Genomic DNA, 21857 nt, shown 5'->3' on the forward strand with positions numbered 1-21857 from the left:
CCCCTTTATAGACCAGGAGTTAGATAGATGGGGCTGCTCCTGCGGGGTGTGGAACCTGACAGTTCTCTGGTGTGGGGTATTTAGTCTCAAGAGAAGATGCCAGAGCCTGAGCCTCAGTAGGTAGTAGTGAGTCTGAGGCAGCTGAGTCTGTGCCTAGGAGGGGAGTCTAGGCATCTCTCCCTGCCCCTCTGTGATAGCAGGTACAGGGCTGGCAGAGTCTTAAGGGAAGTGGTGGGTGGTATTCAGGCAAGAGCCCATCAGATCCTGCGGGGTCTGGCTTTGCCCTGTGTGTAGGGAACATGCCTACCACTAGTGAAAGCCATAAGGCAGGGAAAGCAATTATGGTGCAAGCAATAGATAAATGCCGACATTTGCATTGGTGATGCAGGAAATGACATTCAAAGAACTTTGTTCTTCTGCTCATAATTTCTTACTTAGGCAAATGACAGTTGAAGCTTATAGAAAATCAAACTCACCAAATAGTGTGAAGATAGGAGACAACACCAAAAGCAGCAGACTTGTGGCCTATCCTGGCTGAAATAGCTTGAGTTCTGTGCTTTGGCCACAGGCTGCTTTGGATGAGCGTGGCTATCTGGGCTGAGCTGTTCCCACAGGGAACATGTACGGGGATTCCAAGGAGTGCTAGTATGGTGAGGGTGAGATTAACAGTCTGGTATGACCACAGGATGGGCATCTCCAACATAGTGGACAGTGCAGTATTTTACTCTGCAATTGTTTATTGATGTCCTACTGTGGGTGCTGGGAATAATATTAGGAAACCTCTGAGTGGCTTAGAACAGACTGGTGGACTGCAAACCAGAACTAACATGCTAGCCCCGCCCTAGGGGTGGAGATTAGCATAAGTGCCCTTTGAATGACACTCTCTCCTCTCTTTCTGTTCCTTCTAGATGCACATGGTGTCAGGCAGACTGAGATGGGGCACTGCCCGGAAGACCTCCACCTCTGCTGGGCCTCCAGGTTCCTGGGATTCATCAACCTCCTCCTCAGTGAGTGGCCCAGGCTCCTGGGAGGGAGGGTCTCTGGGTGGAGCAGGGAGGCAGGGTGCCTTTTCTGTGCCTAATGTCCTTGGTGAGCAAAAAGAAATAACAGCTTTGTAATTATTTAGCAAATGTAGTGCATTTGGTTTAGAGTTCTGGGGTGAACAGAAGAGCAAAATGACCTTCTGGTTGTGGCGAGTCTAGGATACCCAAGCTCAGGCAGCCTTCACTATTTTAAGGGAAACATCTGAGGGAGGTAAGGCTGTCTCTGCAGCAGTAATGGGAAGTCTGGAGAACCGAGAGCTGCCTGCGGAGAAGGAGAGAGACTAAGAAGCTGGCTCCTTGACTTGGACGGGCTGGGGTACAACTCAGAGGGTACCTGACAGTCTGTGCAGCTGTCCTGTGGAGGAGGAAGTTGACTAGAACTCTGTCTGAGATGGAGAAAGCAACTGTAGTCTTGATTTCTTGAGAAAGATGAAGGATGTTAAATACAATGAAATGAAATTCTGCTTTTGTAAAAGGAACAGCAGCTTCTTAAGATTAAGGGTTTCTGTATATCCACCTGTAGTAAGAATATGGCGAAACTATGGAAGGAACAATAGACTAGTAATGTGGGCTCTTGAAGCGGGTGAACTAAGGGGAAAAGAGAAGAGAAAGGGATGTAGAAACTATGGGGAATCAAGTGAAAAATGAACCGGGGACTGGACAAAACCCTAATTACATACATGACTTCCTGGAAGATTATATGATTATGTATATGGAATATACATTTATATTAAATATAAACTAATGAGGAAATGCCCACTAAATTATGAAATCTGGAGAAAGTTGGAAAGCTGTTTTTCGTTTTAGTATCCCAGCCGCTAAATGAACTTGTAGGAGTTATATGAAAATTGATGAATTAGAGACCATTTATAAAGAGATGTCTTGAATTAAGAATGAGCTTTGCAAAACATTACCCCCTTTCTAACAAGAAATCTCTATGTCAGCAGTAAAATGTACACCTTCTCTACTTTTCAATTTTTTTAAGTGGAAAATCTGTTCTGTTTTTTAGGGTTTTGTCCATAATCTTTCGGGTTGGCAGATTACATAGAGAGAGGGAGAAACAGACACAGCTTTACCTTGATTTGCTACTTTTAATTTTACATTATTTAAGTAAACTTTTACACTATCTTGTTTTTAACTACACTCTCCCTGACTGTTTCTCCTTCAGGATTAGACCTTTGGTAGATCACAGCTCTTGCCCCCTTCCTTCTCTTTCAAAGTCTTCTTCCATCATCCTCACAGGTGGGCTCACTATTCCCTTCTGAGTGGATCTTCTCTGTAGTCTGAGGGCTAAGCTTCCTCTCTCCCTGGTTCCTGTTTTTCTTTTTGTTTTTCCCCCAGCAAGTGGGGAGTCTGGCTGGGCTGTTGTTTAACCCTCATCTGCCAAGAAGTTCCTGCCCTTCTAAGACCTTCAAAGTTCTTGCTTCCTCATTTCAAGAGAGGAAAACTGGAGGATGAGCCTCCAGGAGCTGCTCAGATCCTGGTGATGAGACAACAGTGCTGGGATGGGAGCCCTGGGGAGGATAGGGAGAGGGTGAAGGAGCTGGTGGGAGCTTCTGCAGGGGAGAAGCGCTGGGCTGGGAGAGGGGAGCCCTGGCGCCAGGTGTGGCTTTGCCCAGCACAAGTTCACCTCCTGAGAAGCTTCCTCTTCTGTGACAAGAGGGGTCTGGACAAATGCCCCCTGAAGCTTGACCTGGAGGAGATGCCTGATTAAATGAATTAGTGATTAAATGAATACAAAGAAATATCTTAAACCCTTGGGCATATGAACACTAGCATGTGCTAGTCTCTTCTTCCAGTGAGAGCCGGAAATGAGAATAAGTACAGTAGCAGGGAGACAGAGGAGAAGGCAATGGCAACCCACTCCAGTACTCTTGCCTGGAAAATCCCATGGATGGAGGAGCCTGGTAGGCTGCAGTCCATGAGGTTGCTAAGAGTCAGACACAACTCAGCAAATTTACTTTCACTTTTCACTTTCATGCATTGGAGAAGGAAATGGCAACCCACTCCTGTTCTTGCCTGGAGAATCCCAGAGACAGGGGATCCTGGTGGGCTGCCATCTATGGGGTCGCACAGAGTAGGACACAATTGAAGTGACTTAGCAGTAGCAGCAGCAGGAGGGAGACAGGTCTGATATGAGATTTTATTGAATTGGAAAGAAAATTGCGACTATGGAAGGCTGAGACCAATCATGGCAGATGAATCCTAACCTGCTGGAAGAAGCAGATTAATCATCTTTTCAGATAGGGCACTTTCCCTCATTGTGTTCTGTCCAACCTTGTCCCCAGAAAGGACAGAGGGTGTCAGATCCCTTGGGCCTATGTCTGAAGAGGGAGGGTGGGCTCAGGAGGTGGTGACCCTGCAGCAAATGTGCCCACTGGTCACAACTCAGGGTCACAAGGACAGTTCAGTTCAGTTCAGTCACTCAGTCGCATCCGATTAATTGTGAACCCATGAACCACAGCATGCCAGGCCTCCCTGTCCATCACCAACTCCCAGAGTCCACCCAAACCCATGTCCATTGAGTCAGTGATGCCATCCAACCATCTCATCCTCTGTCGTCCCCTTCTCCTCCTGCCCTCAATCTTTCCCAGCATTGGGTCTTCTCAAATGAGTCAGCTCTTCGCATCAGGTGGCCAAAGTATTGGAGTTTCAGCTTCAGCATCAGTCTTTCCAATGAACACCCAGGACTGATCTCCTTTAGGATGGACTAGGTGCATCTCCTTGCAGTCCAAGGGACTCTCAGGAGTCTTCTCCAACACCACAGTTCAAAAGCATCAATTCTTTGGCGCTCAGTTTCTTTACAGTCCAACTCTCACATCCATACATGACTACTGGAAAAACCATAGCCTTGACTAGACGGACCTTTGTTGGCAAAGTAATGTCTCTGCTTTTTAATATGCTGTCTAGGTTGGTCATAACTTTCCTTCCAAGGAGTAAGCGGCTTTTAATTTCATGGCTGCAGTCACCATCTGCAGTGATCTTGGAGTCCAAAAAAATAAAGTCAGCCACTGTTTCCACTGTTTCCCCCACCTATTTGCCATGAAGTAATGGGGCCAGATGCCATGATCTTAGTTTTTTGAATGCTGAGCTTTAAGCCAACTTTTTGACTCTCCTCTTTCACTTTCATCAAGAGGCTCTTTAGTTCTTCACTTTCTGCCATAAAGGTGTTGTCATCTGCATATCTGAGGTTATTGATATTTCTCCTGGCAGTCTTAATTCCAGCTTGTGCTTCATCCAGCCCAGTGTTTCTCATGAAGTGCTCTGCATATAACTTAAATAAGCAAGGAAATCTTGATCACTAGCTCTCCCCCTCATATTCTAGTTCTTGGCAGTTAGCCTTGTGATGAAAGTAAAAGTAAAGTCGCTCAGTCTGACTCTTTGTGACCCCGTGGACTATAGCCTACCAGGCTTCTCCGTCCATGGGATTCTTCAGGCAAGAATATTGGAGTGGGTTGCCATTTCCTTCTCCAGGGGATCTTCCTGATCCAGGGATTGGACCCAGGTCTCCCACATTGGAGGCAGACGCTTTAACCTCTGAGCCACCAGGGAAGCCCTTGTGATGAGTGCTGGCCAAAAAACATGAGCAGAGAGCACACTACTTCTGGACAGATGCAGTGAAACTCCTGTGTGGTTCTCCTGTCTCCCATCTCTGCGGTGGGGCTGGGAGCCTGTGTGGACGCTGTGAGCTCCTTGGGTGTGGCTACAAGGTAGTAAATCCCCCAACATTTGAATTAGGATCCTTCACTCACTCTCTGAGGGGACCTGTGGTAGGAGATATAAACTCTGCTTGTTCTGAGATACTGAGGTACTATAACTGTTCATTACCTAGCACAGCCTAGCCTGTCCTGAATACTACATTGCCCTGAAGATGCTGGGAAGGAGAGCAGTCTTCATGTTTGTATTAGGTATCTATTTCTGTGTAACGTGTTATCCCCAAACTTACTGCCTTAAACACCATCTGATATAATCTCACAGTTTCTGTGGTTCAGGGCTTAGAGTTGGATCAGCTGAGTCCTCTGGCTCAGGGTCTTCAAGACTGAGATCAGAGTCTTGGCTGCATCAGCTTAGGGTCGAATGGGCAAGACGTGATCCCAAGAGCTCTCATGGATTGCTGATGGGAGGCAGTTCCTGTGATTATTGGACTGAGGGTGCCATTTCCTCCCTGGATGTTGGCCAGAGGCTCCCTCAGTTTCTTGTCATGGGCTCCTCCTCAGGGCAGCTGAGTTCCTCAGAGCGAACAAGAGTGAAAGTGAAGGAGAGAGAGTGTGAGCAAGAGGGAAGTCACAGTCTTGTATAACCTAGGATCACTGAGTGACATCCATCACATCTGCTCTAGCCTAGTCCTAAGCCACTCTCTAGACACAGCCCCATTCCAGGGCAGGGCACTATGTAAGGATGTGAATGTAAGGGGGCAATTAAGAAGCTCCTCCTACAGTTACACATTTGGTATGGATAGAAAGAGTGCTCGGTGCTTTTGATCCATGATCTCACTCAATTTATAATGTAGGTGAGGAAACTGCAGATTAGTTAAACTTACCTACTCGAGGTAACAGTTCACTAGAACTAGGATTTAATAGTAGAATTGCTTCAAAATCATGTTACTAGTTTGCCTCCTAAGAATTAAGGGAGTATATTGGATGAATTTTGTTTAAAATATAAGCTATATAATTTTATCCTTTATTGTTACTGAAAAAAATACATTTCCTGTTTCCAATGCCCTAGGCATCCACAGCACTGGAGTCAAGAGTTCTGTAACACCTGGTCCTGGAGTTCAGGATTCTGGAGCCCATGTTCCCATGCAGGGGATCCAAGGAGGTTCTGTGTTGTTTCATGTGACCGAGAAGCAAGAAGCTGACCCAGAGGAGGTCTCGTGGGGCTTTGGCTCTGAGTCAAACTACAGAGTCTTCATGCGAGTCCACCGTGGGAAAGACACCCCAGCCTGGGTCAGCCTCCAGGACAAGTACCAGCACAGGGTCCATGTGCCCAATGTGACGTCCCTGAGGATTGAGAACCTGACCCAAGAGGACAGTGGGCACTACCGGGCTCGAGCCAGCTTCACTGGAGGAATAGAATTTAACCAGGTTTTCCTCCTCGCTGTCTATGGTGAGTGACACTCCTCACTCCACCCTATGGCTTCCCTTGTTCTTTTGTGCTAGGACTGGCACACAGGCTCCATTTTTCAGGATCCCTTCCAGATACCAACCTTCAGACTCCTTTCCCCCTTGAATCAGGAAGTAAGTGGTTTACTGCAAATGGTGAGAGGAGTTGAGATTTATACCAGGGATAAAACCACTTTAGTAGTTTGGAAGAGGAGAATGGGAATTGGGGGAAATGATATTGTTATAACAATTATTCTTTATAGGTCCAGGTTACATAATGTGTGTATTAATTGTCCGTTGCTGCTTTAATTTGGAGACTTAACACAAAGCAAATGTATTATCTTTCTGAGCTACAGGTCAGAAGTCACACATGGGTTTCACCAGGCCAAAGTCAAGGTATTGGCAGGGCTGTGTTGTTTCCTAGAGGTTCCAGAATGAGATTAATTTATTTGTATTTTGCACCTTCTAGTGCTAAGAGTCAGACATGACTGAGCAACTTCGCTTTGACTTTTCACTTTCATCCATTGGAGAAGGAAATGGCAACCCACTCCACTATTCTTGCCTAGAGAATCCCAGGGACGGGGGAGCCTGGTGGGCTGCCGTCTATGGAGTTGTACAGTGTTGGACACGACTGAAGTGACTTAGCAGCAGCAGCAGCAGCAGCAGCAGCAGTGGTTGTTTATATTATTTGGCTCAGGATCACCTTCCTCCATCTTAAAAGCCTGCAATATTGGGAGCAATTCTTCTCAAACCTTATCCCTTTGACCTCATCTTCTTCTTCCTTCCATGTTTAAGGACACTTGTGATTACATTTGTCCCATCCAGGTAATCAGAATAATCTCATTTTAAAGCAAGCTACTTAGCAGCCTTAATTCCATCTGTTACCTTAATTTCACCTTGCCACATAACCTAACATAGTCACAGGTTCTGAGGATTGGCTGTGGACTTGTTTGGGGTCCATTATTCATCCATCACAATTCAGAAATCCATGGGTAGTCTGTACCTCCTTCTCCTTTTACTCAGAGCCAGCGCAAGACCAGCCTTACAGGCAAAGATTCCATCAGTCCAGCACTAGAAGCCTTCAGTAGATGTAGGAGAAAAGTTACTCTGTAACATTTCCAGATACCCTCACTTAGTCAACAATTTTTTTTCCCTGAAGTCCAACGGCCTAGGAAAATATCTGCTGCGAGAGATTGACGGTTGCTGCCTTAGGTTCCCATGTGATTTCTGTGACCAACTGATCAGTATATCACGTCTCAAGTTCAGTGGCATGTTCTAACCAGACTCAGACTCCTCATAGTAGTTGCTACCACTGCATCTCCCACAAATTTGTCCATTCCTGTGAGCACAGAACATTTCTCTGGGGTCCCAGTGCTGACCAGGTATCTGTCTTCTCTAGAGGCTATACAGTCTCAAGCATCATCTGTGCAAGAGAGAAGAGAAAGATCCTGATCCAGGACTAGGCCTTCTGTCCCAGACTACTACTGCTTCTAGGAGAAACCCAATTTTCTTAGAAATAATGGGTATTGGGGAAGTGGGATCAGGCTTTATTTTCTGGTTGGAAATCTACGAGTCTTTCTAAACATACACACAATTTAGTAAAATCACATACAACTTACCTCAGTGGCTCTCTTCTTTATTGTCACTTGCTGTGTGTTAAGTATTTGGCAAATTGTGGGTTTAAAAAAAAATAAATTATTTATTTTATTTGGAGGTTAATTACTTTACAATATTGTAGTGGTTTTTGCCATATATTGACATGAATCAGCCATGGGTGTACATGTGTTCCCATCCTGAAACCCCCACCCATCTCCCTCCCCATCCCATCGCTCAGGGTCATTCTAGTGCACCAACCCTGAGCACCCCATTTCATGCATTGAACCTGGACTGGCAATCTGTTTCACATATGACAATATATATGTTTTAATGCTATTCTCTCAAATCATCCCACCCTCGCCTTCTCCCACAGAATCCAAAAGGCTGTTCTTTACAATTGTGTCTCTTTTGCTGTCTCGCATATAGGGTCATCGTTGTTGCTGCTGCTGCTAAGTCACTTCAGTCGTGTCTGACTCTGTGTGAGCCTGTAGACGGCAGCCCACCAGGCTCCCCTGTCCCTGGGATTCTCCAGGCAAGAACACTGGAGTGGGTTGCCATTTCTTACTCCAATGCATGAAAGTGAAAAGTCAAAGTGAAGTTGCTCAGTCGGGTCCAACTGTTAGTGACCCCATGGATTGAAGCCTACCAGGCTCTTCCATCCATGGGATTTTCCAGGCAAAAGAGTATTGGAGTGGGGTGCCATTACCGTCTCCAGGTCATTGTTACCATCTTTCTAAATTCCATATATATGCGTTAGTACACTGTATTGGTGTTTTTCTTTCTGACTTACTTCACTCCAGTTTCATCTACCTCATTAGAACAGATCCAAATGTACTCTTTTTAATGGATGAGTAATATTCCATTGCATATATGTGCCACAGCTTTCTTATCCATTCATCTGCTGATGGACATCTAGGTCGCTTCCATGTCCTGGCTATTGTAAACAGTGCTGCAATGAACATTGGGGTACACGTGTCTCTTTCAATTCTGGTTTCCTCAGTGTGTATGCCCAGCAGTGGGATTGCTGGGTGATATGGCAGTTCTACTTACAGTTTTTTAAGGAATCTCCACACTGTTCTCCATAGTGGCTGTACTAGTTTGCATTCCCACCAACAGTATAAGAGGGTTTTTACACTGTGTAAGAAAAGTTTTACACTTTTCTCCACACCCTCTCCAGCATTTATTGTTTGTAGACTTTTGGATAGCAGCCATTCTGACTGGCGTGAGATGGAACCCCATTGTGGTTTTGATTTGCATTTCTCTAATAATGAGTGATGTTGAGCATCTTTTCATGTGTTTGTTAGCCATCTGTATGTCTTCTTTGGAGAAAGAAGTTTAGTTCTTTAGTGAATGCTTTTGCTGTTGCAGCTCACTCTTTAGTTATTTGGCCCATTTTTTTCATTGGGTTGTTAATTTTTCTGGCATTGAGCTGCAGGAGCTGCTTGTATATTTTTGAGATTAATTCTCTGTCAGTTGCTTTGTTTGCTATTATTTTCTCCCCTTCCAAGGGTTGTCTTTTCACCTTGCTTATAGTTTTCTTCATTGTGCAAAGCTTTTAAACTTAATTCGGTCCCATTTGTTTATTTTTGCTTTTATTTCCATTACTCTGGGAGGTGGGTCATAGAGGATCCTGCTGTGATTTATGTCAGAGAGTGTTTTGCCTATGTTTTCCTCTAGGAGTTTTATAGTTTCTGGTCTTATGTTTAGATCTTTAATCCATTTTGAGTTTGTTTTTGTGTATGGTGTTAGAAAGTGTTCTAGTTTCATTCTTTTACAAATGGTTGACCAGTTTTCCCAGCACCATTTATTGAAGAGGCTGTCTTTACCCCATTGTATATTCTTGCCTCCTTTGTTAAAAAATAAGGTACCCATAGGTGCATGGGTTTATTTCTGGGCTTTCTATCTTGTTCCATTGGTTTATATTTCTGTTTAGGGGCCAGTACCATACTGTTGAACAGTGGCTTTGTAGTATAATCTGAAGTCAGAAAGGTTGATTCCTCCAGTTCATTCTTCTTTCTCCAGATTGCTTTGACTATTGGAGGTTTTTTGTATTTCCATACAAATTGTGAAATTATTTGTTCTAATTCTGCAAATTGTGTTTTATCTGTAAAATGTGTTCACTATCATTAAGGGGAGTATGCCAGGGTTTCAGTGAGATAATAGATGAGAATGTACAGACTGAAATGTTCTCCAATCATGTAAGCCCCATTCTTTTGTTTCTTCTCTCCCAGATCCTGTACCCCTTCCCCAGATCCTGGTCAAATCTGCATCCATCACACCAGGCTGGTGCAATGCCACCCTGGAGTGCACAGCCTCACAGGACACAGAGGACCTGAAGGTGACCTGGGGGAGCATGGGCCTTCCCAGAGGGCAGAGAATAACCCTGGATCCACCCTCAAACCCCTGGACCCTGACTCTGAGCCTGCCCCTGAGCCAACCCAGTGCCAGCTTGACCTGTGTGGTCAGCAATCAGGTGGACCAGAAAACTGCCACCTTAGACCTGGGGGAAGTCTGTGTCTCTGGTGAGTGCACCTGCCAGAGGGGAGGGGCACTGTCAGAGCTCAGGGGTGAGGGTAATGGGATTTTCTGCCTACCATGTTATTAGCCCCACCTTTCAATGGGTCACCTGATAAAGGAGTCTGATAGGTACAGCCACAGCATGTCTGCTTTTAACCGTCTCTCAAGACCTTGCATGCCAGTCCAACTCCATCCCCACATTTCCTTCAAGAAACAGGGATTTGTTTTTAATGAAAATCTTGTCCACCCAGCTCAAGATGATCTATTCCCTGTCCTAGCTGGCCATGGAGGGAGAGCAGGGGTGGTGTGGGGGAGGCAAAGAGAACTAGAGCTGCAGCAGCAAAAGCATTCACTAGAGATGTATTTCCCTGAGGGCTCACCCCTCCCCTGACCCATGCTGCCTGCTGCCTGCACCTGCCTGCCTGTTGCCCTCTGGGGAGCTCCTTCCCTCCCAGATGCTGCAGGGCAGTGTCAGATCTGGTCCAGGGCAATAGTTTTCCAGCACTCTTACCTCATTCATTATCCATAGTGAGTCATCCACTGTAGTCTTTTGAAAAGCAATCGGATTTTGTGATTGGTCTGTATCATCTGTAGGAGTCCGACCCAGGGACTCCCTTCAGGATTCAGGGCTGCAAAGCTCCTCTGCCCATGCTCCTTACCTCACACACGTCACACTGAATTGTTTGCTTGGCTTCCCTGAATGTGTCCTGCAATTGCAAGTTCCTGAGCCTCTGGAAATGCTGCTTCCTCTACCATCAAACCTCCCAAGTCAAGAGTTTTTCACTTCCTTACTTATTGCTATTGAAGGATTTTCCTCAGGTCACGGGCCTGTAAACAGTGTCCTGCACTTGGTTATAGCAGCATTTTGAATCAAGTTAAACAAAGGGTGGCTCAATCTCCTGTTGCAGAGGCACTGCAGCTGCTGTAACCGTCCTGCCTCAGGCATCATCTGCTTTAAGGCGCAGTCCATGGCCACCCCACACTGAACAGCAATGCTATTGATGGGTTTGTCTTCTCCATAGCCTGGAACACCTTGAGGGCAGAGGGCTTGTCCTGTTCTCCTTTTAATTCTTATACCAAGCAAAGCTTCTAGCACTGAATAAATGACCTGGTATCTTGTCTGCAGTCCAGCACCTCTAACTGTCTCCCATGAGCTGCTGGTGGGAGCTGATATGTCAGCATCACTTAAAATCTCATGATACCTTTCCCTTGGTCCCATTCTGGAGTCTCAGATAAAGTTCAACACTCAGCATGACCCATAAGACCCTCTGGAAAGAGCCTCTTCCTCCCTCTGATCCTCCTTGCCCAGCTCGCCTTTGCCTTACCCTCTCCTGCCTGCTGGTCTAGGGTGATTGCAACCCCTAGGGCTGGAGATTTGTCATGGAACAAACAAATGGAAGTGAAAACAGCCATTTCCACTCCTTTTTGGAAAGCTGCGCCAAGTCTGAATGTCTGGTAAACTCCTATTCCTCTCTCAAGGCTGAGTTTTTGCATCACCTCCCCTGGGAGGCCCTCCTTGAAGACCAGTGTACAAGGTATAAACTTCTATGGCACTGCCATCTCTCTGGCTGGAAGACTTTGGTATTTTCAGTCTTCCCACTGTGTGACCCTGGCTTGCTCCTCTCAGCATCCCTGGCATCAAGCAGGAGCTTGGGACCTGGGTGAATGAATGATACTGCCTCACTCCTTCCTCTTTCCCTCAGACTTCGCCATCTCCTCTCTATATATCTCCCCTTGGCAATGGGTATTACAAGTTGTGTCTTTCCTTAACTTTCTTCGTTCTCTCTGTGTGAGGAAAACAGATTCACATGGACAGGTCAGTGCTGACCCCCTGCCATGCATCATAAAGGCTGTTGTGGTTATGCTGTTGATCCCTGGACTTGGACTGTTCCTTTGGAAGACACGTGGGAAGAAGAGGAAGATAGAGACTGGAAGAGGCAGGTTTCACTTCTCCTTCTGGCCCCACATCCCACCCCTCCCCCACTGACCCTTTGGCTGCCTTCCTCCTTTATTTTGCTGCTCAACGATTATCTCTGGGGAAGGGGAAGGTGGGTGTAGGCTTGGCCTTGGGGTTCATTGCCATGGGGGAAGGTATATGTTTTCAAGGCCAAGATCAAGCTTTACTCTGTGTATGACTCAGGTATAGAATTTCAGGAGAATCAGAGGGACAATGATGGTGGAGATCAGTATGCAGAGCTGAGCCAGCAGGCATCTGCAGAGGCCACATATAAGATGAGAACTGGGAGCTGTGCCCAGCCTGGGCTCTCATAGGTCTTTTTCCTGGGTCGGTCAACCCAGTCATCTGCTGTTCCTGGACCTGCTGTCTCTCACCATGTGGTCAGTGGTATTTATAAAAAACATTTCAAACTTGGGGCCAATGTAGAGTGGGTCACTTTGGGGGAATTCACATGCAGTTCATATCAGCAGCATTTGTTCATTGTGGATCACTCTGGGGCCTCTCTCAGCTCTTTAGAAACCCTCTGTCTTCCAGTCATAGGTAATCGGTGAACATATTTAGAAGAAGAGGAGCCTTTTAGAGTCTACAGTGAGGTCCACAAGCCAGAAAGTGTGTCCATGTAGATAATTTAATTGGAGGAAGCAGGAGACTTGGCACTCCTAGGACACCTCCACTCACAGCCTGATTCCTGCAGGCACCTGCCTCCCCCAGCTCTTGTTTGGCTCCAGCTGCCCCTGGTCTGTTACTCTGACTGTCCTGCCGCCAACTCTCTGGGTACACGTGTCCTTCTGACATTCTCTGACAGCTCTCCAAGCTGCCCTGCCACTCAGGATCCTCACCTTCCCGGATGAATCCTCTTCTTCCATCATCGACTCAGTGCCTAACCCCTCTTCTCCTGAAACTTTCCAAAGAGGACCTTCCTGCACATAATAATCCCCACAGCCTCTCCTGTGTGGTGGTGTATATCTTTCTGAGGACATCAGCTCAGGCCTGGGGACTATGTGGAAGATATTTACCAGACCACAGAGGAAGAGGTTAGGACCTTGTTGCTGGGTGCTGATTTGGGAGTCTATGGAAGCCACATGGGTTGGTAGGAGTCCATAAAGGACTGTCCTGAGTTTTGCTTTGCACCCTGTGTAGGGTAAAAGTTGCATGTTGGGCATTGTGTGTGTGTGTCTGTATGTACATTGAGGGAGTAGCCAGTGTACATTATACCCTGCGCCATATCCCTTGTTCCTGATCACTAGTACTAACCTCAGCTTCAGTTCATGGACCTCAAATCTACCTCCTGTGGAGTGGGAAGAGGAATTTGTACTGTTTCTAGCCCTTCCAAACCTTCTGTGTCTCAGAGAAGGACCCAGGCTGGATTTATATTCTTAGGAAAGCACCCTCAGGCTTTTCCTGTCTGGGGTGGGGGTCATTAGAATGGAAGTGCAGGGTGCTCCCCCGACAACACACACTCTGATGAAGCTGCTGTAAGCAGTGAAGTTTAAGGAAGATCTGAACCAGCCCTCTCCTGCCTCTTCTGATGCTCAGCCCCCACAACCTGCTGGCCTCAGATCCTAGTCAGCCTCCTTTTTGCTCACTCACATCCTTCTGCCTGAAATGGTGATGCCTGCCCTTTCCCTTCCTCTCATCCCTGTTGTTTGAATTCTACCATCCAACCCAAAACCCCCTTCCAGGTCACCTGTTCTTTATGTTCCTTAAAATTTGGAAATGGTCTGTTCCACGTCTGACCTTTTCAGACACACTGACAAAACCAAGTCCCCTACCATAGCTTGCCCTGGGTTAGTCATCACTCTTCTCTGCTAACCTCACTTGTACCTCCCTCAGAAGGGTGCTGTGTCTTTAGAAGGCCAGTGCCAAGAGATAAGCACTTCTCTCTGTGAAGGGTGTAAGCAACCCTCCACCTAGCTCCCGCAGGGACTCAGCAGACTGAGACCCAGAGCACAGTCTACAGAAGTCTTTTTAAAAATAAGTCCACAAGGAAGCAAGATTAACATGATGACCTTCAACCACTCTGCTTGGCTTCCTTACCCACCTCCATCCTCCTGATGACCTAAGGCAGCCTGCGCTGAATTGTGTGGGAGCTTCCCCTCTTCCTGGGGGTCCTCACCTCATCAAAGCCTTTGCTTCCTGCCTTGAGTTTCAGCTCTTGAGTCAGAGATAGATTCACTGTAGTTCTATGATTTGTGGTTCCTTGTCTGCTGATCTAGATGTCTGGGTCTCTTGATTCCACTTTCACCTCAGCAAGCTTAGCTGCTTCATTTCTGACTTAAAATCTTGAGCGTTAGGAACCAATGCTAGTATCCTGTTAGGTGGTACATGGATAATGAAGAAATAGAGTTTCCATAATAAGGCTGTTTTAGCCTGTTTAGCTCAGGCTGAACAGAAGGCTAAGAGAGATGACCTCTCTCACTGGCATCCCAGATGATCGGTCATAGCCTGTATCAGTGCCATCAGTCCAAAAGCAGTGTAAGGTGTGACGACCCATTGACTCCCTCCCACCCACCTCGGTTCTCAAAGCATAAGACAAAAAAGAAAAAGAACTGAACATTCCAAGCCTGTATTGAACCAGGTTTTGTCCTGTGAATTTTATAAATATTATTTCTTCTTATAAGAACTCTTTAGAGTAGATATTACTGTTCCTATTTTGCAGGACAATATATAGTTGGTATCAGAGCAAATTCTTAAATCTAGTGTTAGATGATTCCAGCATTCATATCTTTTCCTTTGCCACATGGTCACTGAAGACATTGGAATCTTGGAGTATTCAGAGATTATCTTCCATTTATTTGCTCCCCTTCCAAGGATCCTGGTTCTAACTCAGGTGCCTCAACGTGGAATGAGGTCATCCTCATGATGGATGAAGCAGCTGGTGACTGAAAGAGGAATTGCTCCTTAGGGGGACAAAGAGATGGTAGATGCGGGTGGGAGACATGCAATGATAAGTCCTGCCCTCTGGCTCAGAGGAGACACCTGAAGCAGAGATACTTCTTCTTGGTCTTGTGCGAGTTGCTTCCTCTCATACAATGTGTGTTGTGGATTTCAGCATCCTTATTCTCAAGTCAGCTACCCTTTCTATTATTATTCATGAATATTCAAGAATTCTGTGATGCTGAAATCCCCAATATACAAATGTAAAATTAAAGTCTATTGATGTTAAGTACTCTCCCTAGTTGTAAGTGATGTAGGCATAATCTCAGGGAGGGTATAATAATTTCACACATTTTAATTCTTTCTCTCTATCATTCCAGACACCCAAACATTTACTATCATCTGTTGTGTTATCCTTCCTAAATCTTCCTCTACTTGCTCTTCTTCTCTCATTCCCATCTTCCACCTGCAGCTGCAACACTTTTACATTTCCACCAGAAATATATGAGAATTTCTTCACATCATCTCGAACTCTCACTATTTATTTTTTTTTATTTTAGCCATCCTAGTGCTGATGAAGTGGAAACTGCTTGTGGTCCTGAATTGCTTTTCTCAAATTATTCATGTTGAGCATGTTGAACTGACAATTTGTATGCCTTATTTGAAGAAACTTCTTTCTCTCAATTTCTTTCTCCCTTTGTCCATGCATTGCCCCTACCTCTCCATTCAGTCTGCTTTTGTCTGGTCACCATGCTGACTTTATGTTGTTAAATCCAGTGATTAATTTTCAGTCCTTATTTCCCATAAATTCTCAGCCACAGTGGACCTATACTTCCTGGAAACACTTTTCATTTTGCAGTTACCATTATTTTCTGCCTACTGGATGGTTGCTCCTAAGTTTCCTTTATCAGTATCATTCCAACCTCTAAATTTTTGAATAGTCAATGTTCATACCCAGATGAACTCGGTTCAGTGTCTGCACTCATTTCTTTCTGTTGCTCTGGCCATGCAGTAATCCTGTGACCTTCTGTGGCAAAAAGGACTTAGAGATGCTATCCGTCCCTGGACTCCATGGTGGGAATATCCAACTGTTTACTTGACATCTCCTTGTGCATGTATAATAGATATCTCTATCTTGACATGTTTAAACTCAAACTCCCCAAACATTTTTTCTATAGAGTTTCTCATCCTTCCAAATGTCACCTCAATCCTCCCATTCTTTTTTTTTTTTTTAATTTCTGGCCATAAAGCCTTGGTTTATACTTGACTTCATTCTTCTTTTTCATTTTCATTTCTTTTTCACTCTCTATTAGAAAGTATATCTCAGCAGTCTATATATATTTGAATACTTATTTTTGTGTATCTATATGAAAAAAATATGTTTATAACAAAATGTCTCTCCTCTCACCACCTCCTTGGTCCAACTGGGTCATCGTTTCTCACTTGGATTATCACAGTTGCCGCAGAATCTCTCACTGTTGCCCTTAATCCTTTAATGTCTATTTTCACAATATCACCCAGATGAATCTTTTCAAAACCTAAGTTGCATCACATTACTCATGAGCTTGGAACTACTGCCATTAGCTCCCTTTATCTGGAAGGTCCTGTATCATTTGACCTCATCTTCCTTACTCCCCTCCTTCCTTAATGCACTCTAGGATACTGGTCTTCCTGCTATTCCTTCAATACTCTGTGCATGCTCCTTCCTCTCCAGAATTCTCTCCCCCCAGGTATCCACATGTCTCATTTCCTGACCTACTTCAGGTCTTTATTCAGATGTTAACTTCTCAGTAAGACCCCTCACCTCCCTATATAAAACTGCAAACTCTTTCTGGTGGCCTCTTTCCTCCTTAATGCTCTATTTTCTCCACAGTACTTTCACAAGGCTGTGTGACAAGGTACAGTTATTCTGGGCTGTTGTTTAAAGACAGTTGGTATTGAGGCCTCAAAGAATAAACTTCAATCCTATCATGCAAATATCATTATTATTCCCAGAAAATGGCACATAACTAATAGGTGGCAGAGCTGGAGTTGAAAACTAAGTGTTGGATTCTAAAGCTCTTGAACTCCATATAGTCAACAATCCTTGCCTCCCTAGCATAAATCTCTCTTGATTGTATTGTATGATTTTTTTAGTGCATTGTCAGATTCAGTTTGCTAGTATTTTGTTAAGGACTTTTGTGACTGTGTCTCTAACACTGACTTGTAATTTTGTGTGTGTGTGATATGTTTGTTTGGCCTTGGTGTGATGGTGGCCTTCTGGAATGAGTTTGGTAGTGTTCATCTCTCTACAAGTTTTTGGAAGAGTTTGAGAAGGATATGTGTTAGTTTTTCTCTAAATGTTTAATAGAATTCACCTGTGAAGCCATCTGATTCAGGACTTTTGTTTGTTGAAAGATATTTAATTAAAATTTAATTTCATTACTTGTGATTGGTCTGTTTATATTATTAATTCTTCCTGATTCTATTTTTGAAAACTGTACCTTTCCAAGAATTTACCCATTTCTTCCCAATAGTCCATTTTGTAGGTCCTCACTGGGTCAGACGCAACTCCTCCAGGGCAGCCTGAGGAAAAAACTCCTATGGAGAATCCAAATGCAGGGGTGGAGTTAAAACCACAATTGAAATCCAGGGGCAGTGTGCATAAGGAAGAGGATTGAAAACCTTCTCACCAGCTGTACAAGTTACAGATTAAATCCACATGACCAACTAGGTAGACTCTGTGTCTATGGAATATATAAAAGGACAATGCGAGGCCCCACAAAAGAAAAAGCAGTAGCTCTGGCTGATATGCATTTTGGAGGCAAGAATACGTAGCAGTATGACCGCATTAGAGTCTGAGCTGTCCCCATAGCAGGTCCAGAGAGCAGCCCAGTGTTGGAGGGCATCCTAGGGAGACAGAGGTGCACTGTGACTCACAGCGAGGGAAAGGACGTTGGCAGATGATATCTGAGAAAAACATCTATTATTATTCTTATATTTTGATTTGTTCTGCAGTTGGTTCTGTATTTTTCTTCTTTTCTTCCTCTGTTGCTGTGGTTGTTGATTTGATTGTTACTATTAGCATATTTAAGCTTTTGAGAACTGTTTTTAAATAGCACTTTTTATTTCCTTCATATACTTCTACATCTATGTTGGCCTTTGCAATTCTGTGGGATTTTTTTAAATATATAATTTTATTTTAAAAATCTTTTTTCTAATTTAAATTTTTTCCCTTGGTTTTGTTTTTCTTATTGTTCTTTTCCTGCTGTAGTTACTCATATATATATATATATATATATATATATATATATATATATATATATAAAATATACTTCCATTTAACTTTGCTTTTCTATTTTCCTTCCTTTCTTTTTTTGCTTTCTTTTTTTCAACATGTTTGTTAGTTTGTTTAGTTTTCTTTGCTTTATTCCTCAGTTGGCACTTAGTTTTGGTTTTGCTTTCTAGTTGGTGTTTTAGTTTTGTTTTTAATTGGTTTATATGGTTTTTGGTTTTCTTTGTTTGCCAGATAACTCTCTTGCACTTTCTTTTCTTTGGATCGTTTTGGTATTCTTTGTGTGTGTGTGTGTGTGTGTGTGTGTGTGTGTGTGTGTGTGTGTGTATGTTCCATTGTTTTTTTTTTTTTAATGTCTGACTTTGTATGTACCATTTGTCTGGGGTTCGTCTTTTGCTTCTCATTTTGTTTTTGCGCGTTGGTTTTAACCCCTTTAATGCCATAATAAATGACTTGTGCAATTTCGGTTTTCCAGCCAGAGACCAGTCCTGACTCTGGAGCAGGAACGCTAAGTCCAGGACCCTTGACTGCCACAGAACTCCAAACTCCAGGAAGTATTAAATAGTAAGAATTCCCATGAAGGCTTCCACCTGTATACAAGACCTAACATTGCCCAATTTCCAGCAGCACCCAGTACAGGAAGCCTCACTCAAACAACAAGTGAGACAGAAACATAAATCTAGTCATCAACAGAGAGGATTCCCATGGACAGCCCCCAAAAAAGCCACCTACACAAAAAAGAGTATGCCAAGGCTGTATATTGTCACCCTGCTTATCTAATTTATAAGCCGAGTACATCATGAGAAATGCCAGTCTAGATGAATTACAAATTGGAACCAAGACTGCCAGGCAAAATATAAATAATCTCAGACATGAACTTAATACCAGAAAGTGAAAAACTAAAGAGCCTCTTGATGAAAGTGAAAGAGGAGAGTGAAAAAGCTGGGCTAACCCTCAACATTCCAAAAACAAAGATCATGGCATTTGTTTTGGGGCATCACTCCATGGCAAATAGTTGGGGAAACGATGCCAGACTTTACTTTCTAGGGCTCCAAAATCACTGCAGATGGTGACTGCAGCCATGTAATTGAAAGATGCTTGCTCCTTGGAAGAAACTCTTTGATCAACCTAGACAACATATTAAAAAGCAGAGTCATTATTTTGCTGACAAAGGTCCATCTAGTCAAAGCTATGGTTTTTCCAGCAGTTATGTATGGATGTGAGACTTGGACCATAAATAAAACTGAGCACTGAAGAATTGATGCTTTTGAACTTTGGTGTTGGAGAAGACTCTTGAGAGTTTCTTAGACTGCAAGAAGATCCAACCAGTCAATCTTAAAGGAGATCAGTCCTGAATATTCATTGGAAGGACTGATGCTGAAGCTAAACCTCCAGTACTTTGACCACCTGATGCAAAGAACTGACTCACTGGAAAAGACCCTGATGCTGGGAAAGATTGAAGGCAGAAGGAGAATGGGGAGACAGAGGATAAGATGGTTGGATGGCATCACTGACTTGATAGACATGAGTTTGAGCAAGCTCCAGGAGTTTGAGCAAGCTCTGAGAGGTTGTGATGGACAGGGAAGCCTGGCGTGCTGCCATCCATGAGGTCGCAAAAGAGTCAGACATGACTGAGAGACTGACTTGAATTGATAGAGCTATAGACTCAAGGGTTGAGTTTCCCCATGGCAGGAGTTCAACCCCATCCATCAGCAGATAACTGAATTAAAGTTTTACTCAGCAAGTTGCTGCCCACCAGACCAGTTCCTCCCATTAGGAACCTTACACAAGCCTCTTAATCTCATCCATCAGAGGGCAGACAGAAAAAGCAAGAAGAACTACATTCCCACAGTGACTAAAACAATCATTACGGAAAGTTAATCAGTATGAAAAAGCAGAAAGTTATGTCCCAGATGAAGGGACAAGATAAATCCCCAGAAAAACAACTAAATCAAGCAGAGATAGGGAGCTTCCCAGAAAAAGAATTCAGGATAATGATAGTGAATATAATTCAGGATCTTGGAAAAAGAATGGAGGCAAAGATTGAGAAGATACAAGAAATGTTTAACAAAGACCCAGAAGAACTAAAGAATAAGTAAACAGATGAATAATATGCTAGAAAGAATCCATAGCAGAATAATGAGGCAAAAGTACAAATAAATGACCTGGACAGAATGGTGGAGATCACTGCCATAGAACAGAATACAGAAAAAAGAAATAAAGAAAATCTAAGAGGCCTAAAGGACAACACTAAACGCATGAACACTTGTGTTATAGGGGTGCCAGAAGGAGAAGAGCAAGAGAAAGGATCTAAGAAAATATTTGAAGAGATAATAGCTGAAAACTTCTCTAACATGGAAAAGGAAATAGTCAACCAAGTCCAGGAAGCACAGAGAGTCCCAGGCAGGATAAGACCAAGGAGGAACCCACTGAGACACATAGTAATCAAAATGACAAAAATTAAAGACAGAGATAAAATATTAAGAGCAACATGGGAAAAACAGCAAGCAACATACAAAGGAACTGCCATCAGGCTATCAGCTGATGTCTCAATAGAAACTCTAGATGCCAAAAGGGAATAGCATGACATATTTAAGGATGAAAGGAAAGAACCTACAATCATGAATGCTCTGCTCAGCATGACGCTTCATATTCGTTGGTGAAATCAAAAGCTTTCCAGAGAAGCAATAGTTAAGAGAATTTAGCACCACCAAACAAGCTTTACAACAAATGCCAAAGGAATTTCTCAAGGCAAGAAGAAAGAGAAAGAAAAGACATACCTACAGAAAATAAATCCAAAACAATCACAAAAATGGTAATAGAATCATACATCTCAATTATTACCTTAAATGTAAATTGATTAAATGCACCAACCAAAAGACATAGACTGGCAGAGCAGATGAAGATGTGTACATGTATGCACTTACCACATCACTCTGCTTGATCCCCCAAATTGTATGCAATTATTTTATATTGTTAGGTTAATTATGTTTCCATTATGGCTTGCAACTGTAATTGTCTGTTATTTTTTGTTTGGCTATTGATTGTGAAAACTGATAAACATCTTTTACTATTGTGATTATGTAACTATTACTTAACACCATTGTATCATGATTAGTAAACAGAATAATAATAGAATTCTATATCATCAAACGGCTTCCCTGGTAGCTCAGCTGGTAAAGAATTCGCTTGTAATGCAGGAGACCTGAATTTGATTCCTGAAACTGGAAGTTCCCCTGGAGAAGGGATAGGCTACCCACTCCAGTATTCTTGGGCTTCCCTGGTGGCTCAGACAATAAAGAATCCACCTGCAATGTGGGAGACATGAGTTCGATCCCTGGGTTGAGAAGATCGCTTGGATGAGGCCAAAGAAACCCACTTCAGTATTCTTGCCTGAAGAATCCCCATGGACAGAGGAACCTGGTGGGTTATACTCCATGGGCTCACAGAGTCAGATGCAACTGAGTGACTAAATACAGCACAGCACAGAT

General features: G+C 43.8%; 1 protein-coding gene across 3 annotated transcripts; it reads left to right on the plus strand.

The window, feature by feature from the left end:
• The first annotated feature begins 838 nt into the window (after positions 1-838).
• LOC138416133 (SLAM family member 8-like) lies at positions 839-20826 on the plus strand. 3 transcript variants are annotated; one of them, XM_069544893.1, is made up of 5 exons: positions 839-1007; positions 5769-6149; positions 9973-10263; positions 12061-12195; positions 18842-20826. In XM_069544893.1, exons 1-5 carry the CDS (start codon positions 875-877, stop codon positions 18856-18858), a joined length of 957 nt encoding a protein of 318 aa, XP_069400994.1. In that variant the 5' UTR covers positions 839-874; the 3' UTR covers positions 18859-20826. The 3 variants fall into 3 exon arrangements, with proteins under 3 accessions (XP_069400994.1, XP_069401012.1, XP_069401003.1); XM_069544902.1 differs by having other exon boundaries at positions 897-1007; positions 12061-12199; positions 18846-20593; XM_069544911.1 differs by lacking the exon at positions 12061-12195 and having other exon boundaries at positions 879-1007.
• The last annotated feature ends 1031 nt before the right edge of the window (positions 20827-21857 follow it).

This window comes from Ovis canadensis, chromosome 1, assembly GCF_042477335.2.
Source record: "Ovis canadensis isolate MfBH-ARS-UI-01 breed Bighorn chromosome 1, ARS-UI_OviCan_v2, whole genome shotgun sequence".
NCBI lineage: Eukaryota > Metazoa > Chordata > Mammalia > Artiodactyla > Bovidae > Ovis > Ovis canadensis.

Coding starts and splice junctions, on each gene's coding strand:
- LOC138416133 (XM_069544893.1), top strand. CDS start 875: ATGACACTCTCTCCTCTCTTTCTGTTCCTTCTAGATGCACATGGTGTC. Junction 1,008..5,768: donor ATTCATCAACCTCCTCCTCA/GTGAGTGGCCCA, acceptor CCAATGCCCTAG/GCATCCACAGCACTGGAGTC. Junction 10,264..12,060: donor GGGGGAAGTCTGTGTCTCTG/GTGAGTGCACCT, acceptor TGAGGAAAACAG/ATTCACATGGACAGGTCAGT.